Source organism: Ranitomeya variabilis, chromosome 4 (genome assembly GCF_051348905.1).
Source record: "Ranitomeya variabilis isolate aRanVar5 chromosome 4, aRanVar5.hap1, whole genome shotgun sequence".
Taxonomy (NCBI): Eukaryota; Metazoa; Chordata; class Amphibia; order Anura; family Dendrobatidae; genus Ranitomeya; species Ranitomeya variabilis.
The window spans coordinates 207,505,137-207,524,448 of NC_135235.1; the positions used below are offsets into that span (position 1 = coordinate 207,505,137).

At 46.0% G+C, this 19,312-nt stretch overlaps 1 protein-coding gene across 2 annotated transcripts in view; it reads right to left on the reverse strand.

Annotated features, from left to right (window-relative positions):
* The window catches only part of TBC1D17 (TBC1 domain family member 17), a 55,398-nt gene that overhangs the window by 12,433 nt on the left and 23,653 nt on the right, over positions 1 to 19,312 (reverse strand). For both annotated transcript variants that reach the window (XM_077259767.1, XM_077259768.1), the window contains exons 10-13: positions 12,596 to 12,690; positions 11,618 to 11,734; positions 10,874 to 10,974; positions 6,164 to 6,263 (exon numbers count right to left, since the gene is read on the reverse strand). In XM_077259767.1, coding sequence (XP_077115882.1) covers positions 6,164 to 6,263; positions 10,874 to 10,974; positions 11,618 to 11,734; positions 12,596 to 12,690 — 413 coding nt within the window. The remainder of the gene's footprint in view (positions 1 to 6,163; positions 6,264 to 10,873; positions 10,975 to 11,617; positions 11,735 to 12,595; positions 12,691 to 19,312) is intronic.

The window sequence follows — 19,312 nt, forward strand, 5'->3', positions numbered from 1 at the left end:
CATTGGGGGACACAGGACCATGGGACGTACAAAAGCAGTCCCTGGGTGGGGAGCAATATGCTAATACCCCATGTACCACTGGCCTACGGCTTAAGGAACTGCCGCTTGCAGAATGCGCCTGCCAAGGGCGGCGTCTGCGGAAGAGATAGAATGAATGTGGTAATGCTTGGTAAAAGTGTGCAAACTGGACCACGTCGCAGCCTTGCAGACCTGCTGTGCTGACGCCTGGTGCCGAATGGCCCACGAGGCGCCCACCGACCGAGTAGAATGGGCCTTGATCCCCTCTGGGATAGGAACCCCTTTGACACGATAGGACTCTTGAATGGCTGATCGAATCCATTTAGCCAGAGTGGCCTTTGAAGCGGGGGAACCCTTCCTGGGCCCCTCTGGAAGTACGAACAGGACGTCCGACGTGCGGAAGGGAGCCGTCCTCGAGACGTACCGACGAAGAGCCCTCACCACATCAAGAGCGTGGAGAGCCTTTTCGATACGATGGGATGGTGCCGGGCAGAACGAAGGCAGAACAATCTCCTCATTGAGGTGGAAAGAAGAGACAACCTTGGGCAAAAAGGTGGGAGAGGTCCTCAATACCGCCTTGTCCAGATGAAAAATTAGAAAGGGAGGGCGGCAGGAGAGTGCAGCCAACTCCGAAACCCTTCTGATGGACGTAATGGCTACAAGGAAAACTACCTTCCAGGAAAGGAAGGTCAAGGAAACGTCCTGTAGCGGCTCGAAGGGAGTCTCCTGAAGAGCTCCGAGAACCAAATTAAGATCCCACGGATCCAAGGGCGATTTGTAGGGAGGCGCCACACGGGAAACTCCCTGGAAAAAAGTTTTCACCGGCAACCTATTGGCAATCTTTCTCTGGAAAAAGACTGACAAAGCCGAAACCTGACCCTTTAGGGAGCTAAGGGCAAGTCCTGACTCTAGTCCAGACTGAAGAAACTCTAGTATGGAAGGAATAGAGAATACTAGAGGAGATCGTCCCTGAGCATCACACCATGAGAAAAAAATACGCCAGGTACGGTGGTAACTGCGCATGGAAACAGGTTTCCTGGCTCTGATCATGGTGGAGGACACCTCGGGAGTGAAACCCGCTTGGCCTAGGATCCAGGACTCAACGGCCAAGCCGTCAAAGACAGGGCCCCTGAGTTCTGGTGGTAAATCGGGCCCTGTGAAAGAAGATCCACGCGATCTGGAAGACGCCAGGGGACATCGGCTACCAGCTGAACCAGTTCGGCGTACCATGCCCGACGCGGCCAGTCTGGCGCGACGAGAATCACTGGCACCCCCTCTGCCCTGATCTTTTTGATGACCCTCGGTAGCAGGGGAAGAGGAGGAAAAATGTACGGGAGGCGGAATTGGCGCCAAGGCAAGACCAGGGCGTCTACACCGAGGGCCCGTGGGTCGAGGGACCGAGCAAAGAACTGAGGAACCTTGTTGTTCATCCTGGAAGCCATGAGATCCACATCCGGGGTCCCCCAGCGATGGCAAATCTGCTGGAAGACCTCCGAGTGAAGGGACCACTCTCCGGCGGCGAGGCCCTGGCGGCTGAGAAAGTCCGCCGCCCAATTCTCCACACCTGGAATGTGGATCGCCGAGATGGGCGACTGGTTTGACTCCGCCCAATGAAGGATGTGAGACACCTCGAGCATGGCCGTCCTGCTGCGGGTTCCGCCCTGACGGTTGATGTACGCCACGGCCGTGGCGTTGTCGGACTGGATTCTGACTGGGTGACCTGCCAGGAAGCAGTGAAACTGGAACAAAGCTAGCCGGATAGCTCGAATCTCGAGGATATTGATGGCAAGGCGAGATTCTTGAATGGACCACCGCCCCTGGGCTGTGTGATGGTTGAAGACCGCTCCCCATCCTAGGAGACTGGCATCGGTGGTCACCACCAGCCACCGTACTGGGAGAAAGGACCTTCCCTGGGTTAGGGAGGACTTCAGCGTCCACCACCTGAGGGTTTTCCTGACCCGTGGGGGCAGGATGAATCGGCGGTCGAGGGAGGACGGGTTGCCGTCCCAAGCCGACAGTAGCGCATGCTGCAGGGGACGGAGGTGAAACTGCGCAAATGGGACCGCTTCCATGGCAGCTACCATCTGCCCGAGAACTCGCATGCTGGTACGAATGGAGTGGGAGACTGGACGGGAAAGACTCTGAGCTCCCTGCCGCAAGGCCAAAGCCTTGTCTTGAGGGAGTATGACCAGACCGCGGGAAGTGTCTAGTATCATCCCCAGAAAAGAGATCTGTTGAGCCGGAATTGGAGAAGACTTTTCGAAGTTTATCTTCCATCCCAGGCGAGTAAGAGTATCCACCGTGAGAACGACGGACTCTTCGCACGCTGGGTAGGAAGGACCCTTTATCAGTAGGTCGTCCAGGTACGGAATTACCACCACTCCCCTGGAATGAAGAATGGCCATGGCAGCCGCCATGACCTTCGTGAAGACTCTGGGAGCGGTGGCGAGACCGAAGGGCAAGGCCACAAATTGGAAGTGTTCCCCGCGAAAAGCGAAGCGAAGGAACTTCTGATGCGGAGGGAAGATTGGTATGTGCAGGTAGGCATCCTTGATGTCTATGGATGCCAGGAATTCTCCTGTTTCCATAGACGCGACTACAGAACGGAGGGACTCCATCCTGAAGTGCCGGATTTTTACGAATCTGTTTAGTAGCTTTAGGTCTAGTATCGGACGTAGTGATCCGTCCTTCTTTGGGACCACGAATAGATTCGAATAGAAACCCTTGAATCTTTGTTCTAGGGGGACCGGAATGATGACTCCGTCCCTTTGCAGTGCCCGTATTGCCTGGAGAAATGCAGTGGCTTTTGACCTTTGAGGACAAGACTGGAAGAAGCGCGTAGGGGGGGGAAAGGAAAATTCTATTTTGTATCCAGTGGACACCAGTTCTCTGACCCACTCGTCGGAGACGACTGAGAGCCAGGCTTGGCGGAACAAGAGCAGGCGTCCGCCTACTGTGTTGGTGCCCACCGGCTGTTGCAAGGAGTCATTGGGCGGAGGATCCATGGGATGTGGATCCCTTAGACCCAGGAGGTTTAGGCCTGGGTCTCCAGTTGCGAGTAGGTCTGTAAGAGACCTGGGTGCCTCGGCCACCGCGTGAACCTCGTCCTGATGCGGAGGTAGAGGACGTAGAAGACCAGTTGGCATGGGGCCGAAAAGGCCGCAATGGAGGTTGCTGCTGGTACCGAAGGGACCGGGTAGGTTTTTTCGGGGGGAGAAATTTACTTTTCCCTCCGGTAGCATCCGAGATCATTTGGTCCAATTTTTCTCCAAATAACCGACCAGCCTGGAAAGGCAGGGCTGTTAGAGAACGTTTGGAAGCCGAATCTGCTCGCCAATCCCTGAGCCACAGGGCTCTCCTGATGGAGATTGCATTGGCGGCCGCCTGTGCAGCGCAATTGGCTGCGTCCATAGAGGCGTTGACTATGAAGTCTCCGGCCGGCGCTATCTGGTTAACCAGGATGCCGGCTTCTGGATGTAAGTCACTGGCTAGGATGGTAGAGGAAAGAGTCTCGGTCCAGGCGACCATAGCCTTCGCCACCCAGGAGGTGGCGAAGGATGGGAAGAGAGACGCTCCTGTGGCCTCGAAGGCAGAACGAGCCAGATATTCAATCTGGCGATCGGAGGGGTTCTTAACGGAGGAACCGTCCGAAAGAGACAGGATGGTCTTGGACGCGAGGTGTGACACAGCAGGATCCACAGAGGGAGACTGCAGCCAGTCCTTGATTAATTCCCGAGAAAAAGGGTATTTTGCCTCAATGGACTTTTGTCCCATGAAACGTTTATCAGGGTGATCCCTATGTTTTTGTACAATCTCCTTAAAGTGAGGGTGAGTGACAAAAACCTTTTGAACACGTTTAGTCCGTTTGAAAGACACCACGTGTTCGGGTACCGATACGGAATCCTCAGTCACCTTAAGGGTCTGGTTGACCGCCTCGATGAGAGAGTCGAGAGACTCTTGGGAGGAGGGGGAGTCCTGAACATAGGAAATGTCGGACTCATATTCAGAGTTATCAGAGGTAGGGGAAGGGGACCGGGAAGCAGAGCTTGCAAGCACTGAAGGGCCCGCTAGCTCATGGTCAGGGGATGAAACGTGAACGCGTTTGCTAGATCCCCGAATAGAAAGTGACCGGGTACGCCCCCTGCTGGTGGACGGATCCATACCGTCATCTGAATCCGCCGCGGTCCGACCTGGAGAGGGGCCCCTGAGGGAGTCAATTGCCCTGGCTAGGGAAGCCACAGATCGTGACAGAGAAGCCGCCCACTCAGGGGGGCTTGGCTCTATAGGGTCGACAGCTGCGGCATCGGCGACAGTACCAGCGGCGGCAAGAGGCGGCTGCACAGAGGGCAAGGTGCAAGCCGCACACAGTGGGCTACTGTGGGCACGGGGCAGAGCCGTATTGCAAGTGGCACATACAGTGAAAAACACTGTGCTTTTTGTTACCCTTTTTAGTCTCCTTGGATTGAGACATAGTGCCTTTGGAACAGAGCGGGCAGTATACGCTGGGAAGGGGTTAAGCCTTCTTGAAGCAGCTTACCCACGGTCCAGACTGTGTCCCCAGGGAGAGATATGGCGGTGGAGCGCTTGAAGGGACCACTGTAGAAGCGTGGGCTCCGTGCAGAGATATTGGAAATATGGCCCCCGAGATTTGGAGGGCGCTTCTCGTCCCAGGCGAGAAGCGCCGGTGTAGGGGGCGGAGCTACGGACGCGGGAGGGATTTATCCACTGCGGCCTACTCCGGCTGAAGAAGCCGGGGACTAAATTTATGGGGCCTGCCGGCGATGTGCGGCCGCGGCCGCGACAGAGCTTTCTGAACCTCCGCCCAGCACCGCCGACCACCGGCCGGCGGCGCCTCTCCCCAGGGACCCGGACCGCATAACTGCCGCACAACTGCCGCACAACTGCCGCACACGGGGGAGCAGGGGGAATGTACTTACAGCCGCGGTGCTCCCCGTTCTCACATGTGAACTCAATCCATGCACCCTGGATGGGGATGGAGAGTAAGGCATCCTCGATGATCAGAGGGGTTTGCGGCACATCTTCCACTCCGGCTGCCTTTCCTGAGCACAATGCTCTATTGCAGGCGGGAGAGGGGGGTTAAATCAGGACCGTATAGGAACCGTTGCCCCGGCGCAAGCTTTCCGTGCGCCATACGTCGCAGGAGAGGGACGGGGAGGTATACTCGCCGTGCTCGCCTGTTGCTGGTTCGGGGGAGAGCGGGTCCCATAAAAAAGGATCCGTCGCCCCCTTCACTCCGTTAAATAAAAAATAAAAATTTACAGAAAAAATAAAAATTAAAAACTAAAATAAGAAAGTTGGGGTCTGAAAACAGACCCAAGTGCCTCCTACAGACACTAAGCAAGAACTGGTTGAAATTGTATCCAGTGAAGGGGTGTATACTGCAGAGGAGGAGTTAATCTTTCTGTCTACTTAGTGTCCTCCTATAGTGGCAGCAGCATAACACCCATGGTCCTGTGTCCCCCAATGAGGCGTAGGAGAAATAAAAATAATTAAATAATTAATAATAATAATAATAATAATAATAAATACAAAGTGTAATCAGCCAGTATAAAATAATTGTTATGCGTACATTGAAAAAAAATATAAAATCAATAAGCCTACAAATAAGACTCAATTTAACAGGTTATATAATGTAAACATACAGCATAAAAAGTTAAAAAACAAAAATTAAAACATACAGGTTGTTCTATTATCAGCGCCTCTTAAAGGATTAACCATTCAGCCACTTCAATAAATGTGTGTGTGCGTGCGCGTGTGTGTGCGTGTGTGTGTGTGGAGGGGGGGTAGGGAGGGACCTTATTACTACGGAAATGCAGATAGGTTAAAAACAAATAATAAAAAGTTGAGTTTGTCATGATGTCTTACAGTTCTACCTCTGGATGTACTGTAGAGGTAGCTGTGCAATTGCATCTCAGTTGACTTCTATGGGAGTTATGAAAATAGTCTAGCACGACCATGAAAAAACAGCGTTCACAAGGGATCGAACCCTAGGACTTAGGTTACAACCAAACTCCACTGCAGCCCAGAAAATGTACTCTGCCCCGACTAGACCCCCGTACTGCTGTGAATGGTCTTCAATCCCCTCCCGGGGCTATAGGTGCATATAACAGACTGGAATACGAACCCAGGAAATCACAGAGCGCCGGGTCCAGGACTCGCAGCAGAAGGTTGAGCTGGGACAGCTGTCTCTTCATACTTTCCTGGCTCTCTTCAAAGTTGTGGTGCTGAGATGCAGGAGAAACAAATCAATGCATTGATCAGCGGCTGCGCTCTCTGAAGACGGGCCGCACCGAGCGGTAACAGCCGCTGTCAGCAAATACTAGGCACTTATACATGGAGGAGAATTCCTTTAGACGGACATCAATGGGACCTGGCACACGGTAATTAAGAGACTGGTAATATGGGCTCTGAAGTCCTCACCTGGTTTCAGATGAAGAAGACTTCTCCAATTAAGGACCAAAGAACAGTCCTATGTTTATGCCCACTGGAGTTTCCAAGTGGACGCAAAAAGTTTTAGAAAACTTTTGACCTGTCAGAAGTTTTGATCAGAGTTGGTCTGGGTGCAGAGACCGCTAAAACAGAACGCTCAGTCCCACTGATTATAGACTTCTGACAAGTCTCTGTGCAGCTATACTTTAACCTATTCATGACCTGGCAATTGTTTTTTCCAGCTTTGCGTTTATTTTTTTTCTCCAAAACTTTTTTTTTTTCCTAGCAACATACCCATATGAGGGCTTGTTTTTTTGTTTAAGGAGGGAGGAAGGAGTTGTACTTTTGAATGTCATTCATTTTAAACAATTAATGTAGTATGGGGCAAAACATTATTATTATTTTATTTTTATTTATTTTTATTTTTTTTTAAGTGAAATGGTGAAAGGAAAAAAAAACAAAAAACGAACAAAATGAAACTGGCAACAACATGACTCTTTGAGCCAGTAACATTGTGAAGTTTGTTTCTAGAATTAACAAAAAATGTAAATTTGCAAAAGAAAGAAAAATAAATCAAAAACAAAAAATTCATTTTTTTTCGTTCGTCTCATTGTCTCCTCCCCAGCAAACTATACCTCTCCTGCCAGCCTGAGGCTTCCTAAGTTAAGGATAGCGTCAGCGGGAGGCAAGGTCTTTCTCAGGCTGGTCTTAGATTGGGCGTTAACCCCATTTCTCTTTTTTGTGTTTCAGATAGATGTCCAAGGGTAACGGAGGGCAATCTGTTTCACCAACGTAGTGAAGGAGTACAGGCTGCAATTGCTCAGTCCGTATCCCCTCGCATCAAAGGACCATGATACAGTCTGTGCAGGCACTGGAGTGGAGGGCCATAAGCCAACGAGCTCTTGCCGCCACCCCACATAGCCGGAGCAGAAGATAAAAGGATCTGTAGCTTCAGGACACGCAACTGTAACCCTGTCGTGAGCCCTTTTTTCCTCCTCCTTCTATTCCTTTTCTCGGGGTGGTAGCTTCTGAAGAGGGCATGGCTCAGGAGAAGAAAAGGAGTTATGGAGGCACCTTTCCTTGCCATCAAGGATGCTAGCATTTTCTTGGGAGAGCCTTTCTTCTTCCTGTGGTTTGGGCTTTATTTTCTCAGAGTATTCAACCTTGGGCCTCTCAGATCCGCTCTCTCCCAGTGTGGTCAATGTATCCGTCCCTCAGCAGGACATGACCACACAAATGAACCTGACTGTACTCAGAATGGAGTCTGATCTTTTAACCAGCGTCTTCTCATTTTTAGGTCATGTTGCACAAGCGAGCCATATGGCATGTCCACTTTCTAGGACACATGCTTCTTCAGAGATGAGTCAGTCAGGCTGAGACAGTCCATTACATAGGCATTGTAGTGACATAATTTTCTCAGCAGCCCAACACCACAAGCAGGACCTTTTTCTATGGCTGGCCACGAAGGCAATCCAGTTGGCACCAGGATCACTATCCAGGATGAGTCACCGTCTAGTGGATACCGCTTGGTAGGTCAGCTCGCACACACGGACGGTGGGCACCTCGACCTCATCCTAGGTGAGTCAGTCCATCTAATTCAGACTCCTTGGTATTTCAGGTGAACAACAGGTCTGTGATCTTGTCTTAGGTGGGTCAAACCTGTTGACGAAGACCTTTCGGTTTGGTGAAGCTGCAGGACTTCTGTGCATCCCCTTAAGCAATCAAGGTAGCCCTGCTCAGGCTTTTCCGCTGAAGAATGAAGGCTCCCTCTTGATTCCAGCCTTTAGTAGGAACATTTCCTCCAAGTCTAGAGACAGGGGTGAGACAGGGGTTAGTAAGATGTTTTTTCCTTTGCAGTATGGGATGCAGGTGGCTGACACTCATTTAGGAGTCTTCTGCTGATCGGATACCACAGATCAGATGCACCAGGATTGATCCTTCCCGAGAAGGGCGGTACTTTTTTTATTTGCCTTTGGTGACTATTGAGGCCTCCCTTTTAGAGGCAGCTAGTTGCACTTGATTCGATCCTTCATGCTGCCTCTGTCTCTACCTCCTCCTAATCCTCTTCACCTACATTCCTTGATGCCTGGTTTGGAGAGCTGGCAGTGGTTCCATCCTTTCATCACCTATGGGAGCCCTGGACAAATTACCATAGTCTCATTTTGGTGTTAATACAGGTTATTCAGACTATCGACATCTGACAAGTTGCCTGGATCCCCTAGGCGTTTTGAGATTTTACGCCTCTGATGGTCCCCCAAGTAGCCTACTGCCTAGACTAGAGCTTCCCCTGGTAGGTGATGGGTCAGAGCAGATGTCTGGGCTCTTCACATTCTAGAGGAACCTTGGTCTTCCTTGATTAGGGCAGGATTCTCTTTCCCAGCTTGGTCTGAATATTTTGAAGACTGGTTCTGCTTAGGATTTTGCGGTTTCAATCCAGGCACCAGCTGTCCTCTTCTTCCCAATTTTTTGACCATTTAAGTTTACCGGCAGGATTGACGGGTCCCCAGCTAAGAAGGCTGTGGGCCTCCTGGACTTAGTTTGTTTAAGGTTGGGGAAAAAGGGACATAAGGGTCAATTTTCTGCTCATTAGCATCTGTTTCATATGTGAAAGTCTATGGGCAGTGTTCGTATGGCTTGATCACCCTTTTTACATTTTTGATGCCTATATTGAGCTAGGACAGACTCCCAAAAGCCAGGTTCTTACCTTGACTTTCCTGGTCCGGCAGACTTTAACTTTTAGGCCATGGGTCAGGGCTGCCTGTCCAGGATGGGTGACCACCATATTATTCTACAGGTTCTAAGAGATCTCTAGTGGGTCCTGTCGTCATTTGGTCTTCCCCCTTTCGCCGATCAGAGACAACCCTCTATTTTGGCTTTCTATTGATTTATCTCCTTAGTCTGGCATTTAGCTCCTTCCTTTCGCCTTAGCGGGATTCTCCACCTTTTCACGTTAATAAGGAGATTGCTCTCCTTTCTTTAGGTACATCACCTTTTATCTTCTTGAGAGACTCTCACAATCTGACATAGACAGAGCTGTGCTTCTCTGTCTCTCAGAGCTCTGTTCAGGTGTCTTATGGTCGTCCCGGTACGCTCTGGCGGAAGGTTAGTCTGCCTCTAGGGTGAATGAGATCAGCCATTAGTGAGGATTATAAGGCAGGTACAAGTGCTCCTCCATCCAGGGTTAGGGAACACTTTGCATGGACTGTAAGAGTTTCCTGGCCCGTTCTTCTCCAGGCATCAGTTCTGCAATAACGTAAGGCAGCGCATTGGTGCAGATTTTTTTTTCTAGTCCACACCTTTGCTTCTGCAGACACAAGTCTTGGCTGGAACATAATGCAGTCAGGAGTTGCTCAGGCGACAGCTTGAACAAGATTGGAAAACTTCTGTAGCAACAGTTTAATACTTGGGTTTTCATTACCACCCCAGGGACAGCTTTGGGACATCCTATAGTTTCTGTGTTCCCCAATGAGTCAAACAAGAAAAGTAGATTTTTGGTACTCACCATCCTAATTGGCAGACACAGCACCCACCCTTGGTTGCCGAGTCGGAAGTCCAATTACTTTCTTTTTCTCTCGAGATGTGATTGGATTCTTTTTCATTCATGTTGTAATTCTTCTTTGGCCTTCTCATTAAAACTTAGGAAGCCTGATGCTAGCAGGTGCTTCTCATTAAAACTTAGGAAGCCTGATGCTAGCAGGTGAGGTATAGTCTGCAGGGGAGGAGCTAATTTTGAATTAGATGTATTCCTAGTGTCAGCCTCCAGGTGGCAGCAGATAATAGACTTTTTTCTGTCCATCTAAAAATTAAACGTGTGAGGACTTGTCTTTTTTTCGCGAACCGTCAATATTTTGGGACATGTACAACGTTTTGTTAGCGTTTTATTGCAATTTTAAAGCAAGTGCTGCAAATAATAATAAAAAAATGGCCATTCTGGAGTTTCATTTTTTTCTTCTCCTTTACAGTGTTTTCATATAGGTTAATATTTTGGTAGATCAAACTTTTCCAAACAACGGGGGGCGGGGGAAAGAGGTCAAATTTGAATCTATAAATTTTTTGCAATCTTTTTTTTTTTTTAGTCCCCATAGGGCACCGTTTCGTAGTTTATGGGGAAGCTGATCGCACTCCTCTGAATCCTATAGACTAAGAAGGCAGTTTCGAGTGCCGACTACAGGTCCCTGGCTGCCACCCCACAATTGTGTTGCAAGGAAGTCGATGGGCACAACCTCCCCTGCACCCGACAGCTGCTGTTAAATTGTTAAACAGCAGCGACTGCGACTTCGCTCCAGTTGCTGCTGCTGGCCGTGTAACACAGACTGCATCTGACAGCTCCTGAGCCCGGACATACATAGTCTTGAAGGGGTTAAACCTGCTTCTCCTTACATTACTCACCAGGAACAGAACTTACCACCATCTCCATGAATCCAGTGAAGCACCAGAAGGCGTCCACCTCGTTCTGCATGACGTAAAGTATGGGGGAGAGGAGGTCACTCATTCCCTGAACGTAACCTGAGCAGCGAAAAAAAAAAAACTGAAATCATTCCTTTAAAGGTCACCAAATTCTGTCATTAGACAGAAAAAAAACAAAACAAAAAACTTCTCTCCCAATGCTCCTTAGTAGGGGAGAAATGTGAAACCTAGAGTCTCATCTCCATGCGCACTCAGTTTAGCTGAATGTGCATGCATTTTTTTTTGTATATGGAGCAATTTTATTTTCTCCCATCTTCAGAAATGGGTATTGCCGGATAGAGCTTGATAAAACAAGCACTTTTGCAATTTATTGCAAGTTAAAATTTTCAGCTCTTTTTTAGATATTAACACTTTTGTTTACAGCTCATTTGCCTTGGAGACAGTCGGTGGTCATTCTCCTAGGCGACGAGTTGTAAACAAAAGAAAAAAAAAAATCTTAATATCTTGAGAACAGCTGCAAATTTTAATAAGCAGTAAATTGAAAAAGTGCTTGTTTTGTCAAGCTCTATCCGGCAATACCCATTTCGGAAGATGGGAGTAAACGCTTTAAGCATTTAAAAAATTAACTCTGAACGTGTAAACAGATCCTTTAAGTGGGCAGAAATCTTCTGCGAGCCATGTAGCTTTATAACCAAGTCAAACTCCAGATCTAGAGAACAAGACGGAGGCCACCGGTACATACCCAGATCAAAGTTATACATGCAGTACGTCATCAAGGCGTCGTTGAGGAGGCCGAGCCCCGGGTTGTCATTGCCCTCGTAGAACTTGTTGTTCCGGTCTGTGCGGCTGACGTCCCTTTCTGAGAAATGACAAGACGATACAATTACTAGTTCTGCTGCCGTACGTTATTCACGTAGGACCTGGTTTATATATTACTGCAGGAAAGCAAAGAAATTCAATCCGGGGCCCGAAGATCTTCTGACAGGTCGTCGTGAGAATGAGGACAGTGGTGAAATCTGTGATCTCTGACAGCTATTGTTTTCCCACAATGAGTGGGCTATAGAGAGATGAAGGCCCCTGTTTGGAGCTTTATACATGTCTCATCAGAAAATGGACTAATGTATCTGACATCCCCCCCCCCCCCCCCCCTCATATCATAATTTGTATTAAAAATGAGAAATCTTAAAATTCTCACACCGGCCACTGTTTTTTGGGGGGAATTTAAACTTCCTGTTTCAGGAAACAATACATGCACATTAGTCACAATGAACAGACTCTCTCTTGTGTTGAAGCCTCTAATGAACGTGTGCAAAGGTCACTGTGAAGGGAGGGGAGGAGGTGAGCTGTGGCATCGGCTATTGTGATAGGCAAGTCCTGTGCTATCAGCTGAGTCACTGATGATAATGAGACTGCTGTAAACTCATCCTGAAAGGAAAGGAAGCATCAGTCTAAGAAAGCCTCAGTGGTCAGTGTGAAGATTGGAAGGTTACCAATTTTGTTTTTTTAATAGAGAGATAGTGACATGGAGGAGAGAATAAAAATTGCCAAAACTATAAAAAAAAAAATTCAGATGTTTCCCTATTAATAGAGACAAAACATTAAGGCTTAAGCGGTAAAAGGGTTTAATTTGCAATGCACCAGTGATGCCACTCAGCCTCACCGGCCGGCCCGGCTGTGGTCATGCCATGTAGGCATTAAACTGCCCCCGTACTGTACTGACCGATCAAACTTCGGTACCCTCTCAGCAGAGAATTCCTCTTCTCCTGGTCGTCGCTCACAGATTTCCACTGCAGCTTCATACGGAAATACTCGTCCCTGAAAACAGCGAGACAAACACTGAAACATGTGTTGAGCGGTGTCCCACGGAGATGGCACCGAGCCCGTGCGATCTGCCCGCTCGCTTGGTTCCGTTACAGTTAGCAAGATGCGTGGGCGAGGCGGAATTAACCCTTCTATCTTTCCATCATGTTACTTAATAAATCTAGACCTTTTATCAATCAGGTTTTTTTGTGGTTTGTAGCAAAATTTATATATATATATATATAGATAGGTTTTTTTGTGGTTTGTAGCAAAATATATATATGTATATATATATATATATATATATATATATATATATATATATATATATATATATATATATATATATATATATATATATATATATATATATATATATATACTAGCTGTACTACCCGGCTTCGCCCGGGTTAATGACTGCTGTTAGCAAAATAGAATGTGTTAACAAAAATTTATTCTGCACACAAAAACCACAAAACAAATAGATAGAAATGTAATTATTAAAAGGCAAAAACTAAGCAAATAGAAGCATTTCACAACATATATTAGCTTTGTTATACTGAGAATGTCTTTGTTGCCTATATTAACCAATCAGAGCTCAGGTTAATTAACTGTAGCAAAATAGAAGCTGAGCTGTGATTGGTTGCTATTGGCAGCCTGATAAATCCCCAGCCAACAGGAAGCCCTCCCCCCTGGCAGTATATATTAGCTCACACATACACATAATAGACAGGTCATGTGACTGACAGCTGCCGTATTTCCTATATGGTACATTTGTTGCTCTTGTAGTTTGCTTATTAATCAGATTTTTATTTTTGAAGGACAATACCAGACTTGTGTGTGTTTTAGGGCGAGTTTTATGTGTCAAGTTGTGTGTGTTGAGTTGCGTGTGGCGACATGCATGTAGCGACTTTTGTGAGATGAGTTTTGTGTGGCGACATGCGTGTAGCAACATTTTGTGTGTTGAGTTGCATGTGACAGGTTAGTGTAGCAAGTTGTGTGCAGCAAGATTTGTGCATGGCGAGTTTTGCGCGTGGCGAGTTTTATGTGTGGTGCATTTTGAGTATGTGCAAGTTTTGTGTGAGGCAACTTTTGCATGTGGTGCAACTTTTGTACATGTGGCAATTTTTCTGTGTGTGCAAGTTTTGCATGAGGTGAGTTTTCCATGAGGTGAGTTTTGCACGTGTGGCGAGTTTTGCGTGAGCCTAGTTTTGCATATGGCGAGTTTTGCATGTAGCGAGTTTTGAGTGGTGACTTTTGTGTTTCGACTTTTATGTGGCGAGGTTGGTGTGTGTGTGTGGTGAAATGTGTGCTGAGGGTGGTATATGTGTTCAAGCACGTGGTAGTGTGTGGCGCATTTTGTGTTTGTGTTCATATCCCCGTGTGTGGTGAGTATCCCATGTCGGGGCCCCACCTTAGCAACTGTACGGTATATACTCTTTGTCGCCATCGCTCTCATTCTTTAAGTCCTCATTGTTCACATCTGGCAGCTGTCAATTTTCCTCCAACACTTTTCCCTTCACTTTTTCCCCATTATGTAGATAGGAGCAAAATTGTTTGGTGAATTGGAACGCGCGGGGTTAAAATTTCACCTCACAACATAGCCTATGACGCTCTCGGGGTCCAGACGTGTGACTGTGCAAAATTTTGTGGCTGTAGCTGCGACGGTACAGATGCCAATCCCGGACATACACACATACATACATACACACATTCAGCTTTATATATTAGATATACCTGTATGTAATCTCCTGTATATAGTATATACCTGTGTGTCATCTCACCTATATATAGTATATATCTGTGTGTCATCTCCTGTATATAGTATATACCTGTATGTCATCTCCTCCTATACATAGCATATACCTGTGTCATCTCCTCCTGTATATACTATATACCTGTAGGTAATCTGCTCCTGTATATAGTATATACCTGTGTGTCATCTCCTCCTGTATATAGTATATACCTGTATGTCATCTCCTCCTGTATGTAGTATGTACCTGTATGTCATCTCCTCCTCTATATAGTATATACCTGTGTGTCATCTCTCCTGTATATAGTATATATCTGTGTGTCATCTCCTCCTGTATATAGTATATACCTGTGTCATCTCCCCTGTAAATAGTATATACCTGTGTGTCATCTCCTGTATATAGTATATAGCTGTATGCCATCTCCTCCTGTATTAGCCCTCGTTCACACGTTATTTGGTCAGTATTTTTACCTCAGTATTTGTAAGCTAAAATGGCAGCCTGATAAATCCCCAGCCAACAGTAAGCCCACCCCCTGGCAGTATATATTAGCTCACACATACACATAATAGACTGGTCATGTGACTGACAGCTGCCGGATTCCTATATGGTACATTTGTTGCTCTTGTAGTTTGTCTGCTTATTAATCAGATTTTTATTTTTGAAGGATACCAGACTTGTGTGTGTTTTAGGGCGAGTTTCGTGTGTCAAGTTGTGTGTGTTGAGTTGCGTGTGGCGACATGCATGTAGGGACTTTTGTGAGATGAGTTTTGTGTGGCGACATGCGTGTAGCAACTTTTTGTGTGTCGAGTTGCATGTGACAGGTTAGTGTAGCAAGTTGTGTGCAGCAAGTTTTGCGCATGGCGAGTTTTGCGCGTGGCGAGTTTTATGTGTGGTGCCTTTTGAGTATGTGCAAGTTTTGTGTGAGGCAACTTTTGCATGTGTTGCAACTTTTGTGCATGTGGCAATTTTTCTGCGTGTGGCAATTTTTCTGCGTGTGCAAGTTTTGCGTGTGGCGAGTTTTGCACGTGTGGCGAGTTTTGCATGTGGAGAGTTTTGCGCGTGGCGAGTTTTGAGCGGCGACTTTTGTGTTTCTACTTTTATGTGGCGAGGTTGGTGTATGTGTGGTGAAATGTGCGCTGAGGGTGGTATATGTGTTCGAGCACGTGGTAGTGTGTGGCGCATTTTGTGTGTGTGTTCATATCCCCGTGGTGGTGTGATTATCCCATGTTGGGGCCCCACCTTAGCAACTGTACAGTATATACTCTTTGGTGCCATCGCTGTCATTCTTTAAGTCCCCCTTGTTCACATCTGGCAGCTGTTAATTTGCCTCCAACACTTTTCCTTTCATTTTTTCCCCATTATGTAGATAGGGGCAAAATTGTTTGGTGACTTGGAAAGCGCGGGGTTAAAATTTCACCTCACAATATAGCTTTGACGCTCTCAGGGTCCAGACGTGTGACTGTGCAAAATTTTGTGCCTGTAGCTGCGACGCCTCCAACACTTTTCCTTTCACTTTTTCCCCATTATGTAGATAGGGGCAAAATTGTTTGGTGAATTGGAAAGCGCGGGGTTAAAATTTCACCTCACAACATAGCCTATGACGCTCTCGGGGTCCAGACGTGTGACTGTGCAAAATTTTGTGGCTGTAGCTGCTACGGTTCAGATGCCAATCCCGGACATACATACATACATACATACACACACACACACATTCAGCTTTATATATTAGATATATATATATATATATATATATATATATATATATATATATATATATAGATATAGATAGATAGATAGATAGATAGATAGATAGATAGATAGATAGATAGATAGATAGATAGATAGATAGAGAGAGAGAGAGAGAGAGAGAGCTCTATCTCAGATCCTCAGTGATGTCCCATCAAAATGTATGTATGTAACAAAAATCCCAAAAATATATTTTACAAATAAAAAAAATGTATGTATATATATGTGTGTGTGTGTGTGTGTGTGTGTGTGTGTGTGTGTGTGTGTGTGTGTGTGTGTGTGTGTGTGTGTGTGTGTGTGTGTGTGTGTGTGTATATATATATACACACTCACTGGCCACTTTATTAGGTACACCTATCCAACTTCTTGTTAACACTTAATTTCTAATCAGCCAATCACATGGCGGCAACTCAGTGCATTTAGGCATGTAGACATGGTCAAGACAATCTCCTGCAGTTCAAACCGAGCATCAGTATGGGGAAGAAAGGTGATTTGAGTGCCTTTGAACGTGGCATGGTTGTTGGTGCCAGAAGGGCTGGTCTGAGTATTTCAGAAACTGCTGATCTACTGGGATTTTCACGCACAACCATCTCTAGGGTTTACAGAGAATGGTCCGAAAAAGAAAAAAAATCCAGTGAGCGGCAGTTCTGTGGGCGGAAATGCCTTGTTGATGCCAGAGGTCAGAGGAGAATGGGCAGACTGGTTCGAGCTGATAGAAAGGCAACAGTGACTCAAATCGCCACCCGTTACAACCAAGGTAGGCCTAAGAGCATCTCTGAACGCACAGTGCGTCGAACTTTGAGGCAGATGGGCTACAGCAGCAGAAGACCACACTGGGTACCACTCCTTTCAGCTAAGAACAGGAAACTGAGGCTACAATTTGTACAAGCTCATCGAAATTGGACAGTAGAAGATTGGAAAAACGTTGCTTGGTCTGATGAGTCTCGATTTCTGCTGCGACATTCGGATGGTAGGGTCAGAATTTGGCATAAACAACATGAAAGCATGGATCCATCCTGCCTTGTATGGAGCATCTTTGGGATGTGCAGCCGACAAATCTGCGGCAACTGTGTGATGCCATCATGTCAATATGGACCAAAATCTCCGAGGAATGCTTCCAGCACCTTGTTGAATCTATGCCACGAAGAATTGAGGCAGTTCTGAAGGCAAAAGGGGGTCCAACCCGTTACTAGCATGGTGTACCTAATAAAGTGGCCGGTGAGTGTATGTGTGTATGTATGTATATATATATATATATATATATATATATATATATATATATATATATATATATATATATATATATATATATATATATATATATATATGTGTGTGTGTGTGTACGTGTGTACGTGTGTACATATATATATATATATATATATATATATATATATATATAAATTTATTTGTAAAAAATATATTTTGGAAAACATTTTTACATATATATATTTTCATGGGACAACACTGAGGATCTGACGCTGTGATACAATGTACAGTAGTTGGAATACTGTCCTTCGGCCCAGTTTCTGCTTAAGGTAGGGGATCATGCTCTGCTTCAGTGTGTCACAGTATATAAATACAAAAAATTAAATCAAGGCAGCAAAGATTGAGACAGAGAGACTGATTGCCAGAGAAAGTAAAAATAATCCCAAAATGTTCTTTAACTACATAAATAGTAAGTAACTAAATAATGATAGTGTTGGCCCCCTTAAAAATAGTCTGGGTGAAATGGTGGATGAGGATGAGGAAAAAGCCAATATGCTAAATAACTTTTTTCATCAGTATTTACACAAGAAAATCCCATGGCATACAATATGATCAGTGATAACAAAAATTCCCCATTAAGTGTCACCTGCTTAACCCAGCAGGAAGTACGGCGGCGTCTAAAAATCACTAAAATTGACAAATCTCCGGGCCCAGATGGGATACACCCCCGAGTACTGCACGAACTAAGTACAGTCATTGATAGACCGTTATTTTTAATCTTTAAAGAGTCCATAATAACAGGGTCTGTACCACATGACTGGCGTATAGCAAATGTGGTGCCAATATTCAAAAAGGGGACAAAAACTGAACTCGGAAATTATAGGTCAGTAAGCTTAACCTCTACTGTGGGTAAAATCCTGGAGGGCATTCTAAGGGATGCTATACTTGAGTATCTGAAGAGGAATAACCTCATGACCCAGTATCAGCACGGGTTTACTAGGGACCGTTCATGTCAGACTAATTTGATCAGCTTCTATGAAGAGGTAAGTTCCGGACTGGACCAAGGGAACCCAGTAGATGTAGTGTATATGGACTTTTCAAAAGCTTTTATTATGGTGCCACACAAAAGGTTGATACATAAAATGAGAATAATGGGGATAGGGGAAAATATGTGTAAGAGGGTTGATAGCTGGCTCAGGGATAGGAAACAAAGGGTGGTTATTAATGGAGCACACTCGGACTGGGTCGCGATTAGCAGTGGGGTACCACAGGGGTCAGTATTGGGCCCTCTTCTTTTTAACATATTTATTAATGACCTTGTAGGGGGCATTCAGAGTAGAATTTCAATATTTGCAGATGACACTAAACACTGCAGGGTAATCAATACAGAGGAGGACAATTTTATATTACAGGATGATTTATGTAAACTAGAAGCTTGGGCTGATAAATGGCAAATGAGCTTTAATGGGGATAAATGTAAGGTCATGCACTTGGGTAGAAGTAATAAGATGTATAACTATGTGCTTAATTCTAAAACTCTGGGAAAAACCGTCAATGAAAAAGACCTGGGTGTATCGGTGGATGACAAACTCATATTCAGCGGCCAGTGTCAGGCAGCTGCTACAAAGGCAAATAAAATAATGGGATGCATTAAAAGAGGCATAGATGCTCATGAGGAGAACATAATTTTACCTCTGTACAAGTCACTAGTGCGACCACACTTAGAATACGGTGCACAGTTCTGGTCTCCGGTGTATAAGAAACACATAGCTGAACTAGAGCGGGTGCAGAGAAGAGCGACCAAGGTTATTAGAGGACTGGGGGGTCTGCAATACCAAGATAGGTTATTACACTTGGGGCTATTTAGTTTGGAAAAACGAAGGCTAAGGTGTGATCTTATTTTAATGTATAAATATATGAGGGGACAGTAC